Raw genomic sequence first — 22,632 nt, forward strand, 5'->3', positions numbered from 1 at the left:
CTGTTGAAGAATGGTCAATTGCCTGACTCAAGAAAAGGACCATTGCCCTTTTGAATTTTCATGCTCTGTAATCCAAAAGATCAGCACATGCTCATTAAGTACCGAAACAGTTAGCCGGCATCGAATCATCGACTGAGTCAAAAGATCAAGCCACAAAACCCCACAATCCCTCTTCTCCACATCACTGCAGTAGATAAATCGACTCTCTCCAACAGCAATTCCCATCTGGAAGTACGGATGTAAGAAAGGGTCAATAATTTCCGTGTAGACTGGGAGTTTGGTATGACTCCTGACCGGCCGAGTGATACTACTGTATGTAACGGAGTTCCGAGATCGGGAGGATCAGCAGAGTGGTGAAAATAGTGAAATGGTTTCACGCAATTTGTATGAGGCATATCGAATAGCCCAGACTATGGCATCTGATGAGATCACCTGTTGTAAGCTCTATTTTTGAAACTCCCTCATATGGAGACGAAGTCAAATCATTGGTCGCTTCTTTTCGGGAGCTCATCAACAAACGTGAAAGCTTACCTAAGCGAGATTTTTGACTGCGATAGACTTCAGGCACTTCCCGTGGGGTTTCCGGATGCTGAATTCCGGCGTGGACGCGACGCCCCAGCTCGCCAAATCCACAACCACTTGTCGAGTGCAAGGCGTCAGCTCACATCAGACAGCCTGAAGCCTGAAGGAAAACGCGGTGTGACAGCCGATCACCCTTCCAGCACATGCACGGAGTTCAGGAGCTCATCCCTCTGGTCTCGATACTAACTCACCCATCATCTAACAGATTCCACTTGAAATGCCAACATCCAACCCCTCCAGCACGTACCTAGCACGTTCCTCGTACTCTTCGGCCTCATTACCACATACTCCACCCATAGCTAAAGTAAGTGAGGCAGAGTTTTCATATGGTGCCAGCACTGCAGCGTTGGCGAGATTATTTTGATGTTCTGCTTTCCCCTAACAGCAGTAATTCACGAGGGCAGACCGTGTACGTTAAGTATTGTCGGTGTTGACACAGAAAAACGATGGCGTCGGGTTAGAATTTTTCCATGGGGGTGAAGATTTATGGGGCGTGGGTCTCGGCGTTCGCTTCGGAGTTGGATGAAAGGCGAGAATTGACTGTTTGAGTTATTGTTGGGGTCATTACGTAGTGAGGATAATTTCTGTGATGGTGGTCTGCATCGGATTCTAGAAGCTGTGGAAATTCTGGAAAGTTTCGAGAATCTTGTGACGAGAATCTTGTGATTCTTCTACTTAGATACCTGGACTGTGATGTTAGGATTCCCAGAACATACGAGTGTTTTGATCTAAGCGGAGTTAAACGAGAGCGTTCAGGGGAAGCTGGAACGCCGACTCTCACAAGCGACTGCTTAGAAATGCAAAAGGCGGACGACTGCTTCCATAGCCAACAACAGTGACGGAGAAGGCTGAAGCATGCTGACCTGATATTGAATAGATTGCCAAGGGCGGCCAATCATAGTGACGCCTTCCAAGTGGATTAAAGCACTTGGCATGGATTGGGGTGATCCAATCCAGGTTTGTCGCTGGCGCCATGCTTGTACTTGAGCTATCCCATGCACACCACAAGGCGCGTTGGAACGTGCACACCCTTTCATGCTTCGTGGCCCGTCGTCGGCATGCCTTGCTTCATCATCGTGTAGTATGGGAAAATAATTTGAAGTGACTCAGTCCCACCATTCCTCTTAAGACAACATGCTCAATCCTAGCATTGTAGTCATGAGATATAAAGGTAAGCGATCCCCTTCTTTGTTTAGGTTTTATGAAAATCGAGAACAAAGTCAAGTTTCATCACGCTGCATTCATCCAAGAGCCTTGCTTCTTCTTGGACTTGAGTCTCGTGTAACAGCTTCCCCGCATCGAGGCTTGCACTAGATCCAATTACCACCATACACTTGCTTGTCGACGAATTACTTATCTTTGTCTTCTCCCCTCTCGAGGGACGTGTGTTTCCTGTAACACTTGATTCAAAATGTCTGCGGCTTCTATCTATTCGACCACGGGCACTGTTGCCTCAGTTTTCCAAAGGATGGCTCAAAATGGGCGTCCAGATGTGGATATTGTTCTCGATAATCACAAGGAAGGAAAGACATATACGACATTCGATGCTATTTCTGGGAAAGTCAACATTACAGCTCCTCAAGAAGCTCGATTCGATGAGATTCATATCACATTCGAGGGGACAGCAAGAACAGCTATCGAGAACTTATCTCCCCACACCACCAAATCCCGCACTACAGCCAGACACAACTTTCTCAAGCTTACTATGCCAATCAGAGAATCCGATTACCCACAACCACGAGTTGCGGAGGCGGGAAGAACATACATTTTTCCTTTCAACTTTGTCGTTCCCGATCAATTGCTTCCAAGAGCGTGCTCGCATGCGACAGTTGGGGACCATGTGCAACAAGCACACATTCAACTTCTTCCAAGCATGGGCGACCGAGCTCTGCCACTGAAGGATGATTTGTCTCCGGATATGGCCATTGTTGATTATGCTGTCAGAGTCAAGGTTGTCAGAAACAGAGAGCGAGATAACAAGGATATGGTCCTGGTGGATGGCTTGAGAAGGATCCATATCGTTCCAGCTGTAGCAGAAGCACCACCTCTGAACATCAGACTCGCAGATAAGGACTACACGCTGAGCAAGACGAAGTCGTTAAAGAAGGGCATGTTTTCTGGGAAGTTGGGAAAGATCACGGTATCGGCTGAGCAGCCTGGTGCGCTCGTCATTCCGGCTCCCGCTTCCAAAACGACAGTACTACCAACAACAATGGCAACTATCAACCTTCGCTTCGATCCTCATGACGCTTCATCTCAACCGCCAAGATTAGGTGGTTTGACAACCAAGATCAAGTCCACGACATTCTTCTCAACCAGACCAGCGGTCGATTTCCCAGCACACTTCAGCCAGCAGATCCACTTCGAGACCACGAGAGGCATCTACGATACTTCCGTATCTCTGAGCTCCCGCTGCGTCGAATCGGTAGCTTGGACCCAACAATGCGCATCACCCGCATATAGACGAGGATCATCATCATCCACATCTTCCTCCGACGACCATTCCGACTGCGCACAGTCCCCATCCGAGAAAAGCAGCATATATTACACAGCCAGCATCGTCGTACCCATCACACTACCCGCATCCAAACGCTGGATCCCAACATTCCACTCGTGCATCACATCACGAGCATACATCATCGGGTTTTCGCTTACCATTCACACACCCGGCACAGGTGTCCCTGCTTCGACAGTGAACTTGCATGTGCCTGTACAGATCGCAGCTGATGCGAACAATGACCGCAGAGCTTCTCTGACGGATGAGGAGGCGGCGATTGAGTTGGCGGCACAAGAGGCAGAGGAGTATCTCAGACCGAGAGTACTGGAAGTTCCTCGTGAGGAGTTGATTGGAAGGAGTGTTTTGGGGTCTGCGACAATGGAGTTACCTCCTAGCTACGAGGATTTTGCGCCGAGACGAGTTGTGGATCCTGGGAGAGGATGAATGGAGATATATAATGGAAATGGTTTCTTTTTTGATAGCGGTTTTGTTTGCATGGCGTTGGGGAAATTGGATTGGGTTTGATGGGATTTGGAACGGGATTTGGTCGGCGGCTCTGGATGAGCGAAATTGGATGTATGGTTTTGGGTTGATAAGGAGTACATACGATACCCATATAGATATATAATACACGAAACTTTCTGTTAATTCTTCGTCTGCTTTCCTTGGTCTTGATCTTCTAAAGAGAAGCTTCCTGCCTTAATGCATCCTACTTTGTTGTCAACGAAGACTTCAGTAGCAACATTTTAAGCAATCAAGCAACAGAAGCAAACGTCAAGTGACAAGATTGGAGTACAATTTGAAGATATGTGAAAGAGCTTGCGGTACATTAACGCGTCGAAAGCCACCCGATCAAACCTGCTCCCGTTAACATGGAAACGAGAGGAAGGCGGTCTAGGGAGAATTGAAAACCTCGGACCAGAATTCGTACATCGTAAGCAAAGAAATAATTTCCAAGCACCCGATTCTGTTATGAATCCCAATAAATATGGTTCACGTCTCTCTCGAAGTAGATCCCATGGCAGACCAGACCCACTCATGTCTTGGCTTTTCCGTCGGCGGCCCGTCCCTAGGGGAAAAAGTCCCCAGGTATCCACAATCCCCTTTCCCAGGAACTCTCTGATTCAAGTGTCTCTCAAATATACAAAAGCCGAATCAGAAAGTAAAATCAAGAGGTAAACATGGAACTTCCAAGTAATATGGCCAAGACAAAATCGTCCCAGCTTTGTTCTGGAAACGCCTTAGATTTCTTTTATCTTCCTCACCGCTCCCTCCATCCGGATGATTCCGCTTATTCTCCACGAGAATGCGACGAACCACCAGGCAGGTCAGCTCAACCTAGCACAGATTCTTACTGGATTGCCCAAGGCGTCAGGACATGAACCAGGCTTTCGCGACAAAAGCAAGTCATCATCCCAAACTACAACGATGAGAATATCCTTATCCTTCTTCGACGAACCCGATCAAACGCGCGCGACGCTGATGCACGCTCCTGATCATGTCTTCGCAGACCCAGGCTCCACCCCAACCAGAAGCCCCGCCTCCACAGCCTTCCACTTCGACCTCGGCGGCGGAAGATGCAGCAGCATATTATGGATACCTATTTAAAGCAGACAAGAAGCCGACGAAGGTGCTGGAGGCGCTGCTTCGTGGAATAGCGACATATATTGTGAGTATAGTGGGGTTGACAAGGGCAGGACGAGGCTGATGGCGCATAGAGCGAGTCGATGGGAAATACAGATGAGAAGGCTCTGACACCAGATAAGTTGGCCAGCTTCTACAAGGCTGTAGGAGGAAATTATGACTGTTTGTATCTTCGTCATGCATCTGCAAGGCTACAACTGACATGTCACAGCCCTCTTCGTCGATGTGCCTCACCCCTCTATATCCTGGATCTATGCCTCCATAGGCTGCCAACATACCCTTCAACCAACACCAGACGACTTCAAACCTCCTAGCATACCAGCACTGACACCCAAAGGCTTCGTTCGCTGGCAGAGCATCGAAATCCTGCTTGGGCCAGAAGAACATGTCCCCTTCATCCAAAACGCCATCCGCCTCTTCCCCATCTTCAACCCCCTCACAGGGAACCCATTCCCCCTCCCTCTACCGAAAGAAGCCTTCCCACTCGTCCCTGACGCCGACATAGCAAGATGGCACGAACAATGCGCACAAGAATTACGACAGCGAGCCTCCCCGTCCGAAGACGAAATCCGCCCACATCTCCCACCTAGACCAAAAGTCCAAGCGGGGTACGCACATGTGCGACCACCACGACCGCGAGTCGACCCCAATTACTTCGAGCCGAAATCGATGCGTGGTCCTGGCGGTCGACCGGTAGCATATCACCACGTCTCTAGTACAGGCATACGAGGCAGCGTGCCTGTTCCTGTACGGCCAGGCCTATCCCGCTCGCCATCACATCGGGCAAGACAGTTCCTTGCGCCAGAAGACTCAGCAGCTCGTGCGGCGAGAGGACGCAGAGCCAGTTTCCCCGAGAACATTATCCCGAGTCCTGTGACTTCACCGGTTCCGCCACCGATGGAGAGAGAGGATCATACGAGGCGGCATAGCCATCCTCGACATGCGAGACGGGGGAGTATGAGTGAAGACGCGAGTAGTAGTGAGGATGGCAGTCCCGCTACACCTATTGCTGAGAGGAGGAGGCGGCGGAGGAGTTATGCGCATGAACGACATGGGGAAGAACAGGGACATGGACCGGCTCCTCAGCCGCCTGTTGCGGTGCGATATTCGATGGCTGGTGAGCCTGTGGATCAGCGACGCGCGAGGGAGAGGGAGCGTGAACGGGTACAGGATGAGGAGGAGGCGAGGAAACATAGGAGTTTCCCGAGTATTCCGATTGATATCACGGGTAAACTCTCTGCGCCATTTTTACTGGGGAAGCGGGATCGAGAGAGGGATCGCGAGAGGGCGAAGCCGAGGAGTAGTAGTCGGAGTGGTGGCAGTGGCGGGAATGTTCGCTGGAAAGACCTTGACGGTGAGGCGGTTAAGGAGTTGTGGAGGAGTACTAGTGGGTGGAGTATGGAGGAGGATGGGGGCGCGGGGAGTGCGGGGCGGTTTAGGGATGAGAGGGAGAGGGAGTTTAAGAGGAGGGAGAGGGATAGGGAGAGGGAGAGAGATAGAGACAGGGAGAGAGAGAGGAGTCAGAAGGGGACTTATGAGGAGGAGGGGAGGAGTAGTGGGCCGGAGGGGAGGCATAGGCATAGAGAGAGGGAGAGGGAGAGGGATAGGGAGGCTATCGTCAATGGGAGGCTGCCGCCGGCTGTTCCGGAGGGGAGGAGTTTTAGGGAGAGAGATAGAGATAGGGAGAGGGGAGAGAGGAGGTATGTTAGTCCTGTGAGGGGTGTGGATGGGAGGAGATATCCCGCTCATACTTAGGAATTGCTTTGGGTAAAAAGCTGGGAGGTTGGACAGATGATGATATGACTTTATGTTAGCGCTGAGTTCTGGATATCTTACGAGATGTTTGAGATGAGTATACGACTTGGAATAGTATTCCTCTCTGAATTTATTACCCGTGTAGGGTTTCGACTCAACTAAACTATTAACTTTATTTCACTGTTGTGATTTGTGCCTGACTTAATAGATTGCTAGTATTATCTGCTATTTCCTGCCTGCATAGCAGCCCGAAACTTGGGCTCTAAGCGCTTGGGCGAGAGGACCTAAATAAGCGAGATGTAAACAAAAGTATCGCGAGGGGAATCCAAGGACTGTTCAAATCAAGTTATTAATATAGTGATACTCTATAGTGTCTTATCCCATTTTAGCCTCATTTGGTGCAAAGCCAATAAGCCTTCTGCCGTGCAAGGGTCCTCACAGGCTGATTCGAACATCCCCGCTGGATGGTCGTGATAGGTACATTCGGCACGAAACCATGGAGGTTTGAAACGGGGGTCCACTTCGTCCCTGAAAGCTGAAGCAGTGATTGATTGAAGTGCCATGATCTCATCGAGATATCCACGGTCCAGAGCGAGCCTGAACGTTTTTTCAGACAACTTGTTGAGCATCAGGTCAGAGACAAAGCGTTACAGACCGCTATCACGAATGCCGCTGAATGCGAGGTGAAGGTTCCATAATGGAATGGCTTCCTCTTTCTTGAAAAACATTTGGTAACACACCATGATCTCATACATGACCATGTTGCAGAAAAGAGGTGCTTGAAGGTACTCGCCCAGCAAGTAGCAGTTGATAAGTCGGTCAATGAACATATCTGGAGCGCCGAACTCGATTTCGGTCTTTCCGCCTCGAGCGTAGCCCATTTTACCATTAACGTAAATTTTTCCTCATCCTTTGACATACATGGATCATCGAGCAGCGCGAGGACCAAATCCATATCCCAGCGGTCAAACTCTACGAGATGTTCAAAGAGCTGTAGTGCGTAGAACTGGGTGTCAGCCAACACGTACTCTCCAGTCTCTGCTTCTTTCCATCCCTTTGTCAGAGAGTCAAAAAAGTACTTACTGACTTTGATGAGTTCATTCGTGGGAATGGTGAGTTGAGATGGCGAGTCGCTGGTCTTGACGATGATATTCCTAGGGAGAGCTCCCGAGCACAGAGGGCAATCTGGATTGGATGTCCCCGGAGAAGGGACCTGTGTCTGGGTTGTGATTCGATTCAAGACCATGGCACAGTAGTTGCATGGATAGATTGCGAAACCGCTGGGAGTTTCATTGGCTAATGTCTCTGTCGTGTCCAGGCGTTCGTTTTGCCCTTCGGGGGTGTTGGTTGCTGACATGATTGGATTGGTTCTGCAATTCTGTATATTTATTGCGTGAAAAATCAGACGTATGGTTGACTATGCTCAGAAGCATTCCTGGAGTATAGAAGTTATTATAAGTAGTTGCCAAATGGTAGAAAGGATTGACAGAACAGTACGTCGGCATGGTATCAGCACGCAGGGTTGTTCCATTTCAAAGAATTCCTTGACAATAATGCAGTGTCAATAAACTTTGGGAAGTCAGAAGTGTTTTTTAAAGGATATCAAAATTGCAGACAAAATCTGAATGGACTTAGGGGTGCCGAAGACAGAGCACGCACCAGTGTCTCAATCTCTCAGGGACACAAGGGATTAGTCAGGCCTTTGTTGGCGAGCGACATGCTACCTTGCACTTCTTTGTCGAGCTAACAAATTGAAAGAAGGACATCAAAAAGCTCTTTGTATGTATAATGCATTGTTCGAAAGTCACATTAGCCTTCCCAAGAACCAGGGTTTATATGGATCTCACTACCAGCATTCGCTTAATTAGCCTAATGTCAACATGCTGAATACGAGCTCCGGATGTCCGCGTTGAGTCTCGGTATCTGGTGAAGTTGTAGTTAGATAATTATCTGGAGATAATTAATACTCAGAGATAGAACAATTGAGTGCGTAGAAAAGGCCATGGTGGCTAAAGATGGCTAGCACATGGCGTTGATCCATGGAGTTGGACCAGATGCATCGAACATCGAGAAATCTTGAGAGTTTCTTGAAATATGGCTTACGGGAACCTCGCGAGTCAAAATCATTTGCTGGCGATAATTATATAGAAAATAGGAAATGGACTTGAAGATTTGCTTCGACCGCGGTCCGTCGTATACGCTAAAGTTGCCCATTGTATTCTCAAGTTTCCGCTTTGGATTTACGAAATACTACTTTCATACCACCAGATCTCCAACTTCCATCACAGTTGGACGAATTTACCATGCCTCTAACTTCATTTGTATGTCTCTTGATTTGAATAGCTTAGTCACAGGTCAGGTATCACATGCATGTTTGGAGGAAAAGTTTTCACAAGATGACCTTTATTCGCTGTTCGGTACACAGCATGCGCATCTTCCACCATGCTATCCATGTAACATATGAGAGTCACCCATGTGACAGGAACGAGGGAACCGCCCATGCAGTTTTATGAATCAAGACGGGACCCATGTCCAGTCTTGGGCTACAACCCATGTTGTAGCTTATTGAGTTTGAGCAGTAGGGCCTTGTCCCTGCTGACCAGAAGGACCCATGTCCTTCTTCACAATGTCCCAATCCTCCTCTTCTTTGCCTTCACCGTCCTCCTCTTGCTCCTTAGAGCTCTTGTTTTTCATGGCACTTAAGAGCGGCTTAACTGCATTCTTTGAGTCGCTGAGCAGCTTCTTCTCTGTGTCAACTTTTGCGAACTCCTTCTCTAGAAGTAAGGCGGTATCGTAGTCATCATCGCTCACAGAGTTTTCATTTTCGTAGCGCTTGATGAGAATTGTAAGGTTCTCCAATTGCTTTAACTGCTTCGCAAGGTCGACAGACATCTCGGCCGTGAAATATTGGGAATTGTGCTTTTCCAATTTTTGCAGGCTCTGAAACACTGGTCAGCGAGACTTCATGCCTATTGGAGGCTCATATCACTTACGTCTATAGACTCCTTGAGCTCAATTCGCTTCCACTTTCGCATGGCATCCTCCCGTGCCTTTTGCATGAAAATCTCATTTCCTCCTCGAGTCGGCAGTGACTGGATGGCAGCTCTTGGCACGCACAGACGGCACTTTTCTTTTCCGCCCATGTCTGAACTTGGCACCATGGCAGGAGAGGCTGGGGAGGAAAACGATACCTTGCTGGTAGCACTGTTACGAAAGGAAAAGCCAGTTCCCATGAACATATTAGTGGCTCCCATGAGCCAAACGGCGAAAAGCAACAGTCCCCATGAGCCGTGCACCTAAGAGTTCCCCTGAACACATGGAACATGGTTCCCTTGAAACATGATCTACCAGTAGCAGTCATTGCCAATAGGTTGTTGAAGTAGAACTCGTTGCTCGTAACAAACGCGTAGATCTCATGTGCTGGTGCCGTTTGGAGGCGGTGGAGATGGCGCGGAGGAAGTCATCATCGAGTGTCGAAGATGATGTTGAGGATATATACTAGGAGGCAGAGTCGTCAGATTGTGTGTTTGTCATCAGCAGATTTATACTTACAGACACGCTCTTCGCCTGCTGTTTGTTATTGATCATGAGTATCTCGAGGTCACCGTTGATATTCGCTGGTGTAGATATCCACCCAGGACTGGAGGATTTGTCTGTTTGTGATGGGTCTGGGTTTCCGTATTGCGCGATCGACCATCACAAACCAGGTTTCACTGACCATCTCGGTAGTGCTTGTACCAGATGTTCCAGTCTTCTCGATGGAATACCGTAGACGGCCGAAGAACAGGTTCTCCGCGTCCTATGACGCGTTTTTGATTAGTTGCCGGTCAAGAAGGGGGTGGGAGAGAGGTGAAGTCCTTACTTGTCCGCCAAATCGAGCGACTTGTAGTGCTCAACGTCACATACTCTGAGTGGCTGTGGAGCTTTAGGGGGATTGCTGACGAAGGTTAGGTAATGCCATCAAACCCTCCGAAGACTACCGATCTGAGCCTATGATAATGAGTACTACCTAGTCGCTTGAGCTTGAAGGAGTAGCATATCTTGAAGCGGCTAATGTTGGAAGCTTATTCCACTCGACAGGTCCTTGAGGTACAGAAGATTTGGTATTGGCTTGGACATCTGACATCTCTACATCGCCATCTCGCAGAAGGTCATGACCACTGGAATCAGTCGACCAAATTGGGAATATTTGAAAGGCATGTCATCCACTGTGCGCGTCGCTCCTGTTTGACTGGTGAGTGGAGGCAAATATAACGGGAAGGTACAAACTCTCACCTGACGGTCCAGAATCAGCCACAAACTCGTCCATGTCTCTGAACTCCAGAGGGAACGGAGCTGATTTTGGATGATCAATCGCGTCATCGTATTCTCCATGGTAGACTAACCGGATTTCCACTGCACACTCCACTGAACTTGTGGTAACAGTGGCGGTCTCGAGGTCGCACTAATTCCGCTCTCAGGAAGAGGCTCACTCTATCTCTAAAAGCAATTGATTGCTGTACGAGAGGTATCATCACTGTGGTTGTTGATGTTGAAGGGAGGGAGGGAGAGGAGATCTGAAGAAATATTGTGGGGATGGAGATGGGAGAAGGCGCTAAATGAGAGCTTAGTCAGCGCAGGCAGCAGCGCTGCCACGTGGCGCTGACCGGGAAGGAACGACTCCGCTGTTCTTGGCATCGAGCTCCGTACTCGCTCTGTGGATGGGGAATTAAGGCTGCGAAGACAACCAGGGACTCCGTCCCACACTGGCGCGGACTGACTAGCATACGCTGACCTTTGCAGACGGGGACACAGATGTAAACTAGACCTAAATAGTGCGTCCGCATAGCGCTTAGTGCAGCTAAATGGACTATGGAATCAAAAAAAAAAAAAAAAAAAAAAAAGCTGACCTTTGCAGCTTTACGAGTAATTGCACTCCAAATGTTCACCGTTGTTCGTTACCTAAGTAACCTACCTATAGATAAGTCTCATTCCGAGCCAGAAAAACACATGGTTCTATGATGGATATCTCAACCAAACAGGTATTGAAGTCTTTATGTAGCCAGATGCAAGCGGTACTGATTATTGAACTTCTCACTTATGGCCACTGTTATAAAGAAATACGTGTGGTATTTGGTCTACTGGCTACGGACATCCTGCGTGACACTTACACGAGGTCTTTTCCCTGGCGGCCCTCCGCAAGCTCCGGGGCCAGGGGACCTCGCTTCGCCACGGTCTAGCCAATCAAGTCGAATCATCGCTCGCAGGCTCGCGCTGGTCCGACGTGTCCAATCAGGGTCTTTCACGGTGACAGTATTTTTTAAAATGGGATCCACAAAACGCACAACATAAGATAGACCTGATGCGAAGGAAGATCTTGGGCATGTATCAATCTATTTCAATAGGTCTTGTACGTACTCGGCCTCATGGTAGATTTACTTGTTGGCGTCATAATGTTGTTCATACTTATCTTCTTCACCTTGCTCAGGGTACAATTATCAGGCAGCCTAATAGTCCTCGAGCTTATGAGCTTGAGCTGCTCGAGGGATTCCTCAGGTACAATGTCCTGTTTACAGCTACAAACTCAAGTGACTCTGCAAATTCGACGACAGGAAACCCTAAGGGTTCTTGCTGCCATCCGGATCTTCTTCTGGTCCTTTACTCGAGTTTTTCGGGCAGTCTGCAGTGTAATGACTTCCGAAACAGAAAAAGCAACGGGGTAGTCGCCTGCCAATAACATTCAAGGGCAATCTTTCGCGGAGTGAGGTGCATTACTACATACAAAGCACTGCCTCTCCGGGCAATCCTTTGAGTGATGTGGTCCGGAACATATGAGACATAGCAAGCCCACGTCACGCGCCTCTCTGGCCAGTGGCCTGTGGTCGGTATTATGTGGACAGTCCTTGGGGTAGTGGGTGACGAATGTTTGCGCTCTTTTGCAATTCACGTTCTCGCACATCCTGGATTCCTCATTTGGGTGGGATCGGACCTACAAGAGTCCCGAAGGGGGTGGACATCTTCCTCGATTATTGAAGACCCTCTTAACAGCGATGTTGGTGCTTGATATCGAGGTTGTTAACAGGTGGAGGTGAGATGTTACCTCATAAACAGAGGTATGTATGTGGGCATCTCACGCCTCGCTTTATTGAAGATCTACCTACCTACATGACTTTCGCTACTTTAATAGCACCCTGGAAGCTAAACATCGTCGATTCTGCTCAACATGTCAAGCGAGTTGCACGAAGAGAGTAACAATTTCCAGGAAGGCCATATGTAACTATGTGTTTCCTCGACATATCCTTTCATTCAATCCTTGGGTCGGGCTCACGCCAGAACGAGGTTCCCGTTTGGAACACAATACAGCCTATCACCGAAGAACTTGACCTGAAGCTCCATACCATGCCAGCACACGCACAGATTCGGGGTGGCTTCCAACGAAGCAACAGAAAACGTCTTCACCGTCCGCAGGATACGAAGATATGAGGCAGGAGTCGTTACATGCCAAGCCTCACCTCGCCTTGCCTATGGAATAACAAGAACAAATATACTTTCCCGTCAGGATGGGCTACCAGGATAGGCAAAGCCGGCCCTCGTGAGCGCATGGTTCTTCGAAAGCATCATTGACGCAAATAGGAGTTGCAGTTTGGGGACGTTATTGGATATGAGACTACAACACAGGATACAAGGAGTTCGGAAGAGTTAGCCAGTGGACCAGGAACATGTGGTTCAATACGATGCTATCCATAATCGCGTGTTAAGAATTTGGTGCGCCCGTCCAGGTGTTCGCTCAGTTGAAAGCAGTCTATCACAGCACTTCTAGGTCTGGGAGGCCGGCAGTCCTCTCCTGCTTCACGCCCGAGTGGGATACAATTTAGATATACCTCGTCCTCAACAGTCTCCGTGTCGCCAGTCCATAACCACTTCAAAAATATCGAGACAGTAGTTGATCCTATACCCTCCCCCCATTCCCAGGCGTTCTCAAAGCTAAAAGAATTGCGAATCTGCACATACAACAACTTAAGACGTTGGGAGTCTTCTTCCGGACCCACTATTGTTTTCACGATTCCGCCCTACATTATTATCAGCAGAGCCTCCTGGCCAGCATATCAGGCTCAATGTACATTCTCGTCTACGTCTTCTTCGCCGGGCTCCTACAGCCGAAATTTAACGGTCTGACCACCGCGATCTGACACTCACGCTGAACGATATAGCTGAAGGCTTAGTGAGAATCCGTGCTCCCAGAACCAGAGCACTTTTTACAGCACAAGGTGCAGAGAGTAAACCCTCTAAGAGAGTCTGGGACTGATTCTTACCCTAAGATCGCATAAATAGGCATAAATTCAAGGCTGACTACATGTACATGTAGTATTGAAGAATTGCACAGAAATCCAGACTCATACACAAAGTGAGAAAGGGCGAGGAAGCTGAGTATATAGCGTGTTGTATCGTGAATGAAGGCGAAAGGTTACAGAGCCAAGAGGAGCGTCAGAGGCCCTCCTTACCAAGCCATACATCCCCAGCGCAGAGATCGTAATTTGTTTGGTTTATCCTCTGCCTAGTCGTGGAATCGCAATATCGATCATTAGAAAGGACAGTGATTGGAACCCTCAACAGCGAGTTGCTCACAGGCGTAACTCTACCTTGCTCGTCCCATGAGCATAAAGTCCTGCTAAACTACTGCGCCTCTGTTAAGCACTCTGCTTTGTCAATGAAGCTCTTTAAAGCCTTCGCTTTGAGTTGAACGCCAAATCTTGCAGAGTCATCGTAAAGTCTTCATTATACATTCCAGATTCATCAATCCCACAGTGGATCATCTGAGCTATATACACGTCAATGCCGTCCCAGTTCCAGGAAGATCCTAGGTTAAGCTCATGCCGGGATTTCCAATGCCAATACATTGTGATTTCAATTCTCCTTCTCCATCAAAAGTATCCATTCCAGAATAGCCAGTCACTACTGCGCTTCGAGCTAACCATTGTAGGGATGCTTCTGTTTTCAACAGAGTGACGACTGACCCTGGAAGTCGCTGACTCGACATTGGCCGATTACCAAGGGCGGTCAATGTATCACTTCTTTCTGCTATTCCTTGTCTTTCAAGCTTCACCAGTGAACCGGCTCCTCCTCTCGGACTCAGCTGCATGTTACCTCGCTCCATAGTATTTCTGCTACACTGTACGATAGCTTTCCTTATCTTGCTCCCGCCCAACTTCCCTTTTCCCATTAGGGTATTACGTCCCTTTATCAGAATGATGACATTGAAGCCTCAGATGTCATCTACCTTTGGACTAGATTAACATGGGTGGGTTGTAGACGGCAATTGATCAAAGGGAATGAAGTAATACTTGCAAGAAAGGAAACATAATTCAGACGGGACACCGAATATCAAAATCATTTTCACGGAATTTGGCAGTAAGACCGATGGAGTTTGTTGGCTTCACTTCTTCGGAAAAAGGGGTCACAAGCAAGGCGGTTGACAGGTTCGCAATGAAAACTGCAAATACATTTTGTCACGGGTTTTGTGCGCTGTAGCCAGGAAGTAGGCTCGCATGACGAAATCGCTATACTCTGTGATAATAGAAAGTCCCCCATAAGACGATCCCGTTTCCCATGAACCGATGTAGTCTCCCATGAGACTACTCAGTTTCCCATGAAGCTAAAAAATACACACACAGCCACAAATCCCTCCAAACTATTCCCAAGCAAGTCTCTCACCTGGGGTAGGGTTCTCCTGGTAGGCACATCTAGCTCTCCTAGAGAACTGATGCTGAAACCAAGCTCCATCCATTACTCCAACCTCGAAAAAGGCAGTCGCAACATCACTCAAAACTTCTCTGTTGAGCTGCTCCAACCCAATCTAAATAGTCTTGTTAGTTTGATTCCCATACCCCGGAACAGCAATGAGAAAGGGTAGACATACAAAAGTTGTAAACGCTGGGCTATCGAAGGTACCTATCAATTTATCGATAATGAACCGACGGAGTGGTGAATCTTCGCCAGTGGCGTCGTAAATCTCATTAAGTCGCACAGGGTTGATGTTGAATCGAAAGGAAATGAGTTCTGCCACTGCATAGCCTCTGCTGTACTCAAAAAGGTGGTCCATGATCGTCTCCTTGAATGCAGGAGCCATCAGGAAGTCGCCGAGGATGTAGCTGTCGAACAGGTGGTCCATTTTCAGATTATGACGCTCCACATCTCTGTATGTTTCTGGATCGCTGGTGTTGTCATCACCTCCTCCAGAAAAAAAATTCATATCCTGCACGAATGACTCGAAGTTGGTGATATCTCCAGTTAACAACCAGGTCGCAAAAATCGCAAAAATCGCAGGCTTCTCGCGCGAGAGCGTCACCGTGTTGGTACGCCCCGATTCCCACTTTTCATTGCAAGCAGCCTTGAAGAAACCCGATGCGTCGCAAATGATTCCTTTTTGAACCCACATCTCGACCTTCTCGGGGCCGACGATCACCTTCACGGGGAGGCTGAAACTCGATCTAAGAGAAAGTGGAATTTAGCTAGGCAATGTTGAATCCATTTCGATAGACGCACATCGATAATTTGATCTCACTCGCCCTCTGGCTGTCGTCTTCATGGTGGCTGGCTCTCTCAGAGCCTGCACTCGCCCTCTGGCTGTCGCTTTCACGCCGGTTGGCTCTCAATCTCAAAGTCATCTCCATGGCATTCGACATTCTATGATTCAGATGTCGAGACTGGTGCGTGAAGAAGGAAGAGGAAGTCACAGCGCTCCACGTTGTGAAAGCTGTTTTTTTTTTGGGTGAGGAAGAATCGATCTCACACAAGGCTGAGGTTAATAACAAAACTAGCGTGGGCGGTGTGGCTACAACCAAACTAAGCGAAGGCAGCGGTCAAAACAAACTGCCAAATTGAATCTTGCAGCCTTTCAGCCTTATGAGAAAGAAGTAGAAGTATATACAAAAACAAGGGGCTGGCCCTAAAAATTGGCCTCTTGACTAGCATGGCCATCTTTTCTTGACACTATCTCGATGATACTCTAGCAAGCTGGAAGAGTTGCGAGCTTTCCTTGGGCACCCAAGCAAGAAGTCTTTGTGGAAACCTTTGGTGACTCTACTTTGTCGGTCTTGTCGACACCCTTGAACTCCTGGCAGACATTCTTGACGCTGGATCCACAAGATCCGGAAATAGTTGCAGTGTCACCTATACAAGTTAGTATAGACAGCAGGCTGGTTGATAAGACACTCACCATAGTTGCTGTTGATGCCGACAACATCAGAGGTGATGCTCTTGGCTCTGAGTCCAGTAATGACGACCTTTCTTGGTCCACCATTGTTGGAGCAGTTTCCGCAGCCACGGTAGACCTTGCCGGCACCGGTGACAGTGTAGTCCTTGATGGTAACCGTTCCTCTTCCGTTGTGTTGAACGACCTTATCCTTAGCAGCATTGGCTCCTCCACCTTGGATGAGAACGTCACCCGTACCGAGAAGAGAGATGGCATCTAAAGCTGGTTAGCAAATACCATCACAGAGGAGCATCTAGTACATACCTTCGCAGACATCACGGAACCAGACGTTGATCAAGGTGCATGCTGCCTTGCAGTGAACACCTTCAAGTTGGTTTGCACCAATGATGACATTCTTGAGAGTTGCGCCAGCATTGAGAATGAAGACAGCAGAGTCGCTTCCGGTATCAGCATCTGTGTTACAAGCGCGTCCGCGATCATATTCCTTGTTACCCAAGTCAACTGTTCCTGAGATGGCGCTGGGAGAAGATAGAGAAATGATGCTTCCAACTCTGGTTGGGATGTTGAGAGTCTGCGCCGAGGCCATAGTGGCCAAAATGGCAGCGGCGATGGTTGCTGAGAACTGCATATTGAAAGAAGGAAGATCTTTGCTGTGGAAGAACAGAAGAGGTAGTTGAAAGAATGAGAAAGTGATTGAGGATGGCGAAGGAAACACTCTCAGCAATGGAAGTAGCCCTTTTATATCTCTTCTCGGATTCAAACTCGTATTCTGACTCGGATAAGATAGAAGCTACGGCGAGGTACGAGTTACCATCACCACCTACTTCCTCGCACAATTCAATCTCCACTCCGTAAAAAGGAAGCACTCTACATGACAGTACTGCCAAGTTATGAACGTACGGAGAATCTCTCAAAGATGCACTTTTCCGCTTCCCCGCGAGATAGAAAGTGGACAAACCCCGACGAAGGTCTCAAGGATGGATTGTTCCATGTCTCCAATCGAATCACGTTTCTCGCTAAAGGGTGGTGGAAAATAAGGGGTTGCCAAGGGTACCAACAGACTTGGCCTGGCTGACGCGTGTTTGACTGGAGGAACAAATTTCCTGACTCCCATCTTATGTTTTGAGTTCACCAAGATGTTTAAGAAATAGTGAGATCCATAAATCCGGAGCTCTGCCTGCTCATCTGACCTGCTTGTTGTTCTTGTTCGAGGGAGAGCATGGGGCCCGTTCATAGGATTCATGGGAGGATCCGCCCCACTTGAAGAACTGAGATCCTGGTATTCGATTTGTGACAGGCGGCATTCCAGGATTCCACTGAGAACTTGGCAGTAAGACTGTATCTAAGTACCGCGGATCTTCTGACACGGGAGTGCGCCATAGGCGCATACATTTTGTCCGTAGCAGATATGTCCAGATTGAGGCAGCCATGAACTCGTGACTGTTTACCTATGTGTACCCCGCCTTGAGACCAAAATCTACTGGTACCAAGACAGATAAATAAGATATAAGCTTATCTTGTTGTTTGTGGAAGGTGGAAAGTCAAACTGGTGTTGTGTTAGTGCATTGAGTAGTAGTCAAGCTGTAAGCCAGTACGATTGACTTTTGACAAGATTTAGACCCACTACCCCACAACGTCCAGGTTCCATCAAAAGCAAGGCACAAACTCTATCTTGGCCCGGTGTTGTCGGGGTCACCTGATGGCCATTCCTCGAGATACGGATATTAGGGGGATTTATTCACGTTTGTCTCTGCAGACCTTTCTTTTCCGAGACTTGATTTAGAGTACTGATGACAATGATGGGTTAGAATATCGATATAGTCACGACATAGTGCCTGAGGAAAATAATACCAAAAGACCTGGGTCTGAACACACAAAAATTGGTATTGCTTCGAGGAGTACCCTTATTTGCGTTATTTTCCCAAGTATTGTTTCTTTACAATTTGGCTCTCTGCCGAATTTTCTCCTGGCAAATTCTAGACTCGAGTGGATCAACGGCGACGAATGGTCCTTGCAGCTCATCCGTTTGATACCGAACTTTTGGAAATCCACTTTCAACCTTCTAGGATTACTTCAACCCCATCCCAGCAAAGTATAATCGAATACCAAGCAATCTTGTGAACACTATGGCAACATTACACGAGAACCAAACGAAAAACTGTGAAGAGGAACTGCAGCGGTCTCCATTTTCAAGACAGCATCATACAAGAAAATCAAATGCATACAGCCGATGCAACTTGCAATCACCATACCGGCTTCATTCCCGTGAGAAACATCATCAGAAACCGAGTCAGGCAGTCAATTAGGTCAGTGAAAGTGTTCCGCTGCGGGGTTGGTTCCTCCGGGCATTGCCAGAGTTTCTAAGCAGAATGGTTTTGACCAGAACAATAAAAATGTGCTCGAGTCATGTCACGGAACATCAATGATACGAAACAGCAAACGCAGAAGGATTCTTCATTGCTGATTGACTTGAGATGGTGTGCCTTTACACACATCCGTCAAATCCCGCTTCTCCATACACAAGAGTTTGGAGTACTACCATAGCCAGAAGCAGAGTGAGTCCAAATGACTCAACTTATCTGTATAAAGTTCAACTCCTGACTTCAGAACCTTGTCATGATAAACCATAGTACCCGACCGATTTTGAAGAGCAGCATCCACAGTCTCACCAATTCTAGCCATTCTCCATCCAAATTAGTCACGACAATAGCGGTCCACATTCTTCGGTTCTAGAAGGCCTTTGAACATTCATCCAGTCAGTACAGCACATCATACCAGCTGGTAGCGGAAGAACACTTAGACAACCTACCTTCATGTGCAGCAGTAGCCTTCCTCCTGTTCAGAGTGATCGTGGTACTCGCAGGGGTGCTTGTCCCATGGATTTGCAGAAGTGATCGGGATCTCGGTCGAGCTGTTGTTTTGCAGTCTGGCAACCGAAAGCTTTGCAACATCCTTCAAGAACTGCTGAATCATTGGCATCGAGGTATACAGTTCGTCGATGATTTTCTCAGCATTGGACACGAAGAGAGTGTGTAGAACGAGTCGTCGAAGAGGTGAGTCATTGTTGGTACCATTGTAGACAGTGTTCAGTTGCTTGGACCTCAGACCTGCTGCTCCGTCGTGCTGATGAATCTCCTTACTCTTCGAAACTATTGCGTCCATAATGTTGTTCTTGAATCTGGGTGCGACCAAGTCCTCACCCAATTGGAAACAATCTGCCAGTATAGCCCATTGACATTCCAATTCAGCAACCACCGCTGCCTTCAACTGTGAGCCAGTTCTGATAGCGGTGTAATTTTGGAGACTCTCGACATCGCCGTTCATCAACCAGTTCGCGTACATCGAGGCAGCCATTGAAGTGTGCCCCACAATGACAACCTCTTCCTTGCCACCAGACTCTGAATCTTCTTCAAGTTTAGCTTTGAGAAGATAAAATTCTGCGCATGCAAGTTTCCTCATGATTACCACCTTTAGCTTGTTTTTGCCTCCAAGGATTGTGATGAGGTCTCCATAATCCTTTCTGTGAGTGTGGATTAGCAAAAGGTCCAGGAGTAGCCCAAAATTAGTTCCATACATGTTGAACTTGACTCTTTTGGTTGGTGGCTCGATTGAACTCGGGAGTGCTGTGCTGCCGATTGGCAGAGATCTCTTTTTCGATCCCGTCACGTTCGTAACAGCGGTTGAAGTGAAGATTTGCTCGCCAAACCGGGGAGTTGTGGCGGTACGGGCAGTCGCCGCCCAAATCAACGACGGTTTGATTCGTGGAGCAGCGCCAAATACAAGGGGATTGCCATTTTGGTCGAGTGCAGTCATGTTGGCAAGGCTCTGCAGTTTGTGAGAGATGCAGTGGATATGAGAGTCGGTCGCCGTGCGTCTGCGAGAGAGAAAGATGTCTTGAGAAGTTTTGAACAATTGGGCGCAGTCGAATCTGAACGTGCCAGGTCGCCCGAATGACAGGTGTTCGCAGATCGAGGTTGATCTCTACAAGAAGACGATGGCACAACCGAGTTGAGGTGATGGTCCGTTGAAAACAATACTCCCAAATAAGCGAGGCTCCAGTAGCGGAATGGTCAGGGTGAATGCTTTTTTTATCCCCTGGCCTACCTCCAAGATCACCTTCCAAGAGATGACTTCAAAGTCTAACACTGAGTTATATGTTGTGCTAGTCATTATTGTTTAATATCCCTGAGAGTCAAAAAGCTGCCAGAGAGCTTCATTTTCCGACCAGTCAAGGTCACATCCACACGGAAGATTTGGAGAAGCAGACATTCTCATTGCAGTCATATTAAAGGACTGTCAACGAATCATTAGGCTCTTACTTTCTCATTAATCTGCCAAATTCACTCAAGGAAAAACACACCAATCACATATATTAATTCACCGAGCTTTTCTTCTTTGCGAGACAAGGCGATTGCCCTTTTTCGCCACATCAATACGCACTTCGCACAACTCTTCAAGGAGTTCCAAATATTAGCCATTCAGCTCATGGGGGTCAATCTTGCGTAATGCACGTTGGTTAGATTGTAGTTGTTTTACTTGTCGTTGGTAAAGCAGTCTGCTGTGAATGAGTGAATTTATACCTTCTACGACGTCCAAGAGATAAATTGACGTCTAATTAGCCCCGGATGATTCATTACATAGTATATAAGCTGTTAGAAAATGCCTTTAGAATTCCTTGACAGAAGAGAAATCGCATCTTCGATATCTTTAGGAGTTCTGAAAGCCCCTCACTATCACTTGCAAATTCCCCATCAACGCGAGCTCTTTGCTGCTTTTTGGAATCCTGGTACTATGTCATCGTTCAATGCTCCATCCAAATTGACCAGTATGGCCAAGGTGACAAGGTATGCTCTTCCCTTCACAGGAGATTCCTCTCTAAACCAAGCAGATACATCTCTGACCCACTCAAAATCATCGTTGGACCTCAAGCCGAAGACTTCTTGATCAACGAAGAAGTCATCTGTAAACAATCTCAATTTTTCAAGACAACTTGCAGAACATTGTGGCAATCCGGACGAGCTCGCACAGTGACTCTACTCGACGATGACCCTACCATCTTCGCTATCTTCCTCTCCTGGCTCATCACAGGCGACATCGAGAGCTCTGATGGCTTCAACCAAGTTACTGCTCCACCTTATGCAGAAGCACATACAATCGAGCAGAGATATGCCCAGTGGGAGCAACTCCGTCGTTGCTACACTTTAGGCGACGACCTTCTTGCTCCGGGTTTCCAAAACGCTATCATAGATTGCTTGATCGCTGTATCCAGTTGTTTAATCATGAACCACAACATGTTTCCTTGCAGAACAAGTCAGGAGCTGGAGATCATTTACGAAACGACATACCCAGGATCTGGTTTGAGAAAGTTGGTTGTCGATCTCGCTGTCAAGTGTATGGGCGTAGAGTCTCTTGAGAATTTGGACTTGGTACGTACAGTCATTTGTCATTGGGATCGCTGAAAGCGTTGACAACTTGCTCACTGATTAGATAGTCGAGACCGTGCTTGGCGGAATTCCGTTCGGAGATACTGGGTCGTGTGTGTACTCTGCTGAAGGACTGGAATGAGGACCAGGATACGAACACACTTGAACTTGCATACCCCTGGGAAATTGATTTTAGCGATTATCATGATGAGACTGATAGCTTCTAAGCCTGCTCAAGTGAGGGTCTAAAGGGGCCTTCTGCTCCGACGTTCGCTGGTCAATCATAATTACAAGCTTGATTAGAAGGTGCCAAAAGGAAGTAATAATGTGCGTATGCAGCAATAGAAAATGAGATGTTATGCTCCTAAATTCTTCATCACTAGGTATCGTTGATGGTTTTCAATTTCCACGACTTGCGAAATTTGACGCTTTTGGATAAACCACCCCACAGTAAAATCATAGACTGGTCAAACAATCCTCCTCATAGGAGATCAACGATTCAATAGAACTTGGAGTGTAAGGTTGAAGTTATGTTTTTG

General features: G+C 47.7%; 8 protein-coding genes across 9 annotated transcripts; 3 read left to right on the top strand and 5 right to left on the bottom strand.

Annotated features, from left to right (window-relative positions):
- Positions 1–1,558: 1,558 nt before the first annotated feature.
- On the top strand, positions 1,559–3,715 carry ONS95_000174 (uncharacterized protein). The gene has a single exon (XM_058493318.1). It carries the CDS (start codon positions 1,994–1,996, stop codon positions 3,521–3,523), a length of 1,530 nt encoding a protein of 509 aa, XP_058363518.1. The 5' UTR covers positions 1,559–1,993; the 3' UTR covers positions 3,524–3,715.
- A 1-nt stretch (position 3,716) lies between these two features.
- ONS95_000175 (uncharacterized protein) lies at positions 3,717–6,629 on the top strand. The gene is made up of 3 exons (XM_058493319.1): positions 3,717–4,748; positions 4,798–4,885; positions 4,935–6,629. The coding sequence occupies exons 1-3, from the start codon at positions 4,578–4,580 to the stop codon at positions 6,476–6,478; spliced, it is 1,803 nt and encodes a 600-aa protein (XP_058363519.1). The 5' UTR covers positions 3,717–4,577; the 3' UTR covers positions 6,479–6,629.
- A 220-nt stretch (positions 6,630–6,849) lies between these two features.
- Positions 6,850–8,298, bottom strand: ONS95_000176 (uncharacterized protein). The gene is made up of 3 exons (XM_058493320.1): positions 8,138–8,298; positions 7,566–8,047; positions 6,850–7,469 (listed from the first exon to the last, which is right to left on the bottom strand). The coding sequence occupies exons 2-3, from the start codon at positions 7,833–7,835 to the stop codon at positions 7,107–7,109; spliced, it is 633 nt and encodes a 210-aa protein (XP_058363520.1). The 5' UTR covers positions 7,836–8,047; positions 8,138–8,298; the 3' UTR covers positions 6,850–7,106.
- Positions 8,299–9,040: 742 nt separating this feature from the next.
- Positions 9,041–11,020, bottom strand: ONS95_000177 (uncharacterized protein; the record flags this gene model as incomplete). Of its 2 annotated transcripts, XM_058493321.1 has the most annotated exons (3): positions 10,864–11,020; positions 9,472–10,701; positions 9,041–9,418 (listed from the first exon to the last, which is right to left on the bottom strand). In XM_058493321.1, exons 2-3 carry the CDS (start codon positions 9,730–9,732, stop codon positions 9,041–9,043), a joined length of 639 nt encoding a protein of 212 aa, XP_058363521.1. In that variant the 5' UTR covers positions 9,733–10,701; positions 10,864–11,020. The 2 variants fall into 2 exon arrangements, with proteins under 2 accessions (XP_058363521.1, XP_058363522.1); XM_058493322.1 differs by having other exon boundaries at positions 9,472–11,020.
- Positions 11,021–14,843: 3,823 nt separating this feature from the next.
- ONS95_000178 (uncharacterized protein) lies at positions 14,844–16,242 on the bottom strand. The gene is made up of 3 exons (XM_058493323.1): positions 16,001–16,242; positions 15,375–15,945; positions 14,844–15,311 (listed from the first exon to the last, which is right to left on the bottom strand). The coding sequence occupies exons 1-3, from the start codon at positions 16,138–16,140 to the stop codon at positions 15,147–15,149; spliced, it is 876 nt and encodes a 291-aa protein (XP_058363523.1). The 5' UTR covers positions 16,141–16,242; the 3' UTR covers positions 14,844–15,146.
- A 153-nt stretch (positions 16,243–16,395) lies between these two features.
- On the bottom strand, positions 16,396–17,600 carry ONS95_000179 (uncharacterized protein). Its single transcript, XM_058493324.1, has 3 exons — positions 16,974–17,600; positions 16,674–16,925; positions 16,396–16,627 (listed from the first exon to the last, which is right to left on the bottom strand). Exons 1-3 carry the CDS (start codon positions 17,296–17,298, stop codon positions 16,464–16,466), a joined length of 741 nt encoding a protein of 246 aa, XP_058363524.1. The 5' UTR covers positions 17,299–17,600; the 3' UTR covers positions 16,396–16,463.
- A 1,881-nt stretch (positions 17,601–19,481) lies between these two features.
- Positions 19,482–20,483, bottom strand: ONS95_000180 (uncharacterized protein; the record flags this gene model as incomplete). The annotated part of the gene is made up of 2 exons (XM_058493325.1): positions 19,482–20,190; positions 20,245–20,483. The coding sequence occupies 2 exons, from the start codon at positions 20,481–20,483 to the stop codon at positions 19,482–19,484; spliced, it is 948 nt and encodes a 315-aa protein (XP_058363525.1).
- Positions 20,484–21,461: 978 nt separating this feature from the next.
- Positions 21,462–22,235, top strand: ONS95_000181 (uncharacterized protein; the record flags this gene model as incomplete). The annotated part of the gene is made up of 3 exons (XM_058493326.1): positions 21,462–21,514; positions 21,559–22,096; positions 22,158–22,235. 3 exons carry the CDS (start codon positions 21,462–21,464, stop codon positions 22,233–22,235), a joined length of 669 nt encoding a protein of 222 aa, XP_058363526.1.
- Positions 22,236–22,632: the final 397 nt, after the last annotated feature.

Source organism: Cadophora gregata, assembly GCF_030347475.1.
Source record: "Cadophora gregata isolate MNR1 chromosome Unknown scaffold_1, whole genome shotgun sequence".
Lineage (NCBI taxonomy): Eukaryota > Fungi > Ascomycota > Leotiomycetes > Helotiales > Ploettnerulaceae > Cadophora > Cadophora gregata.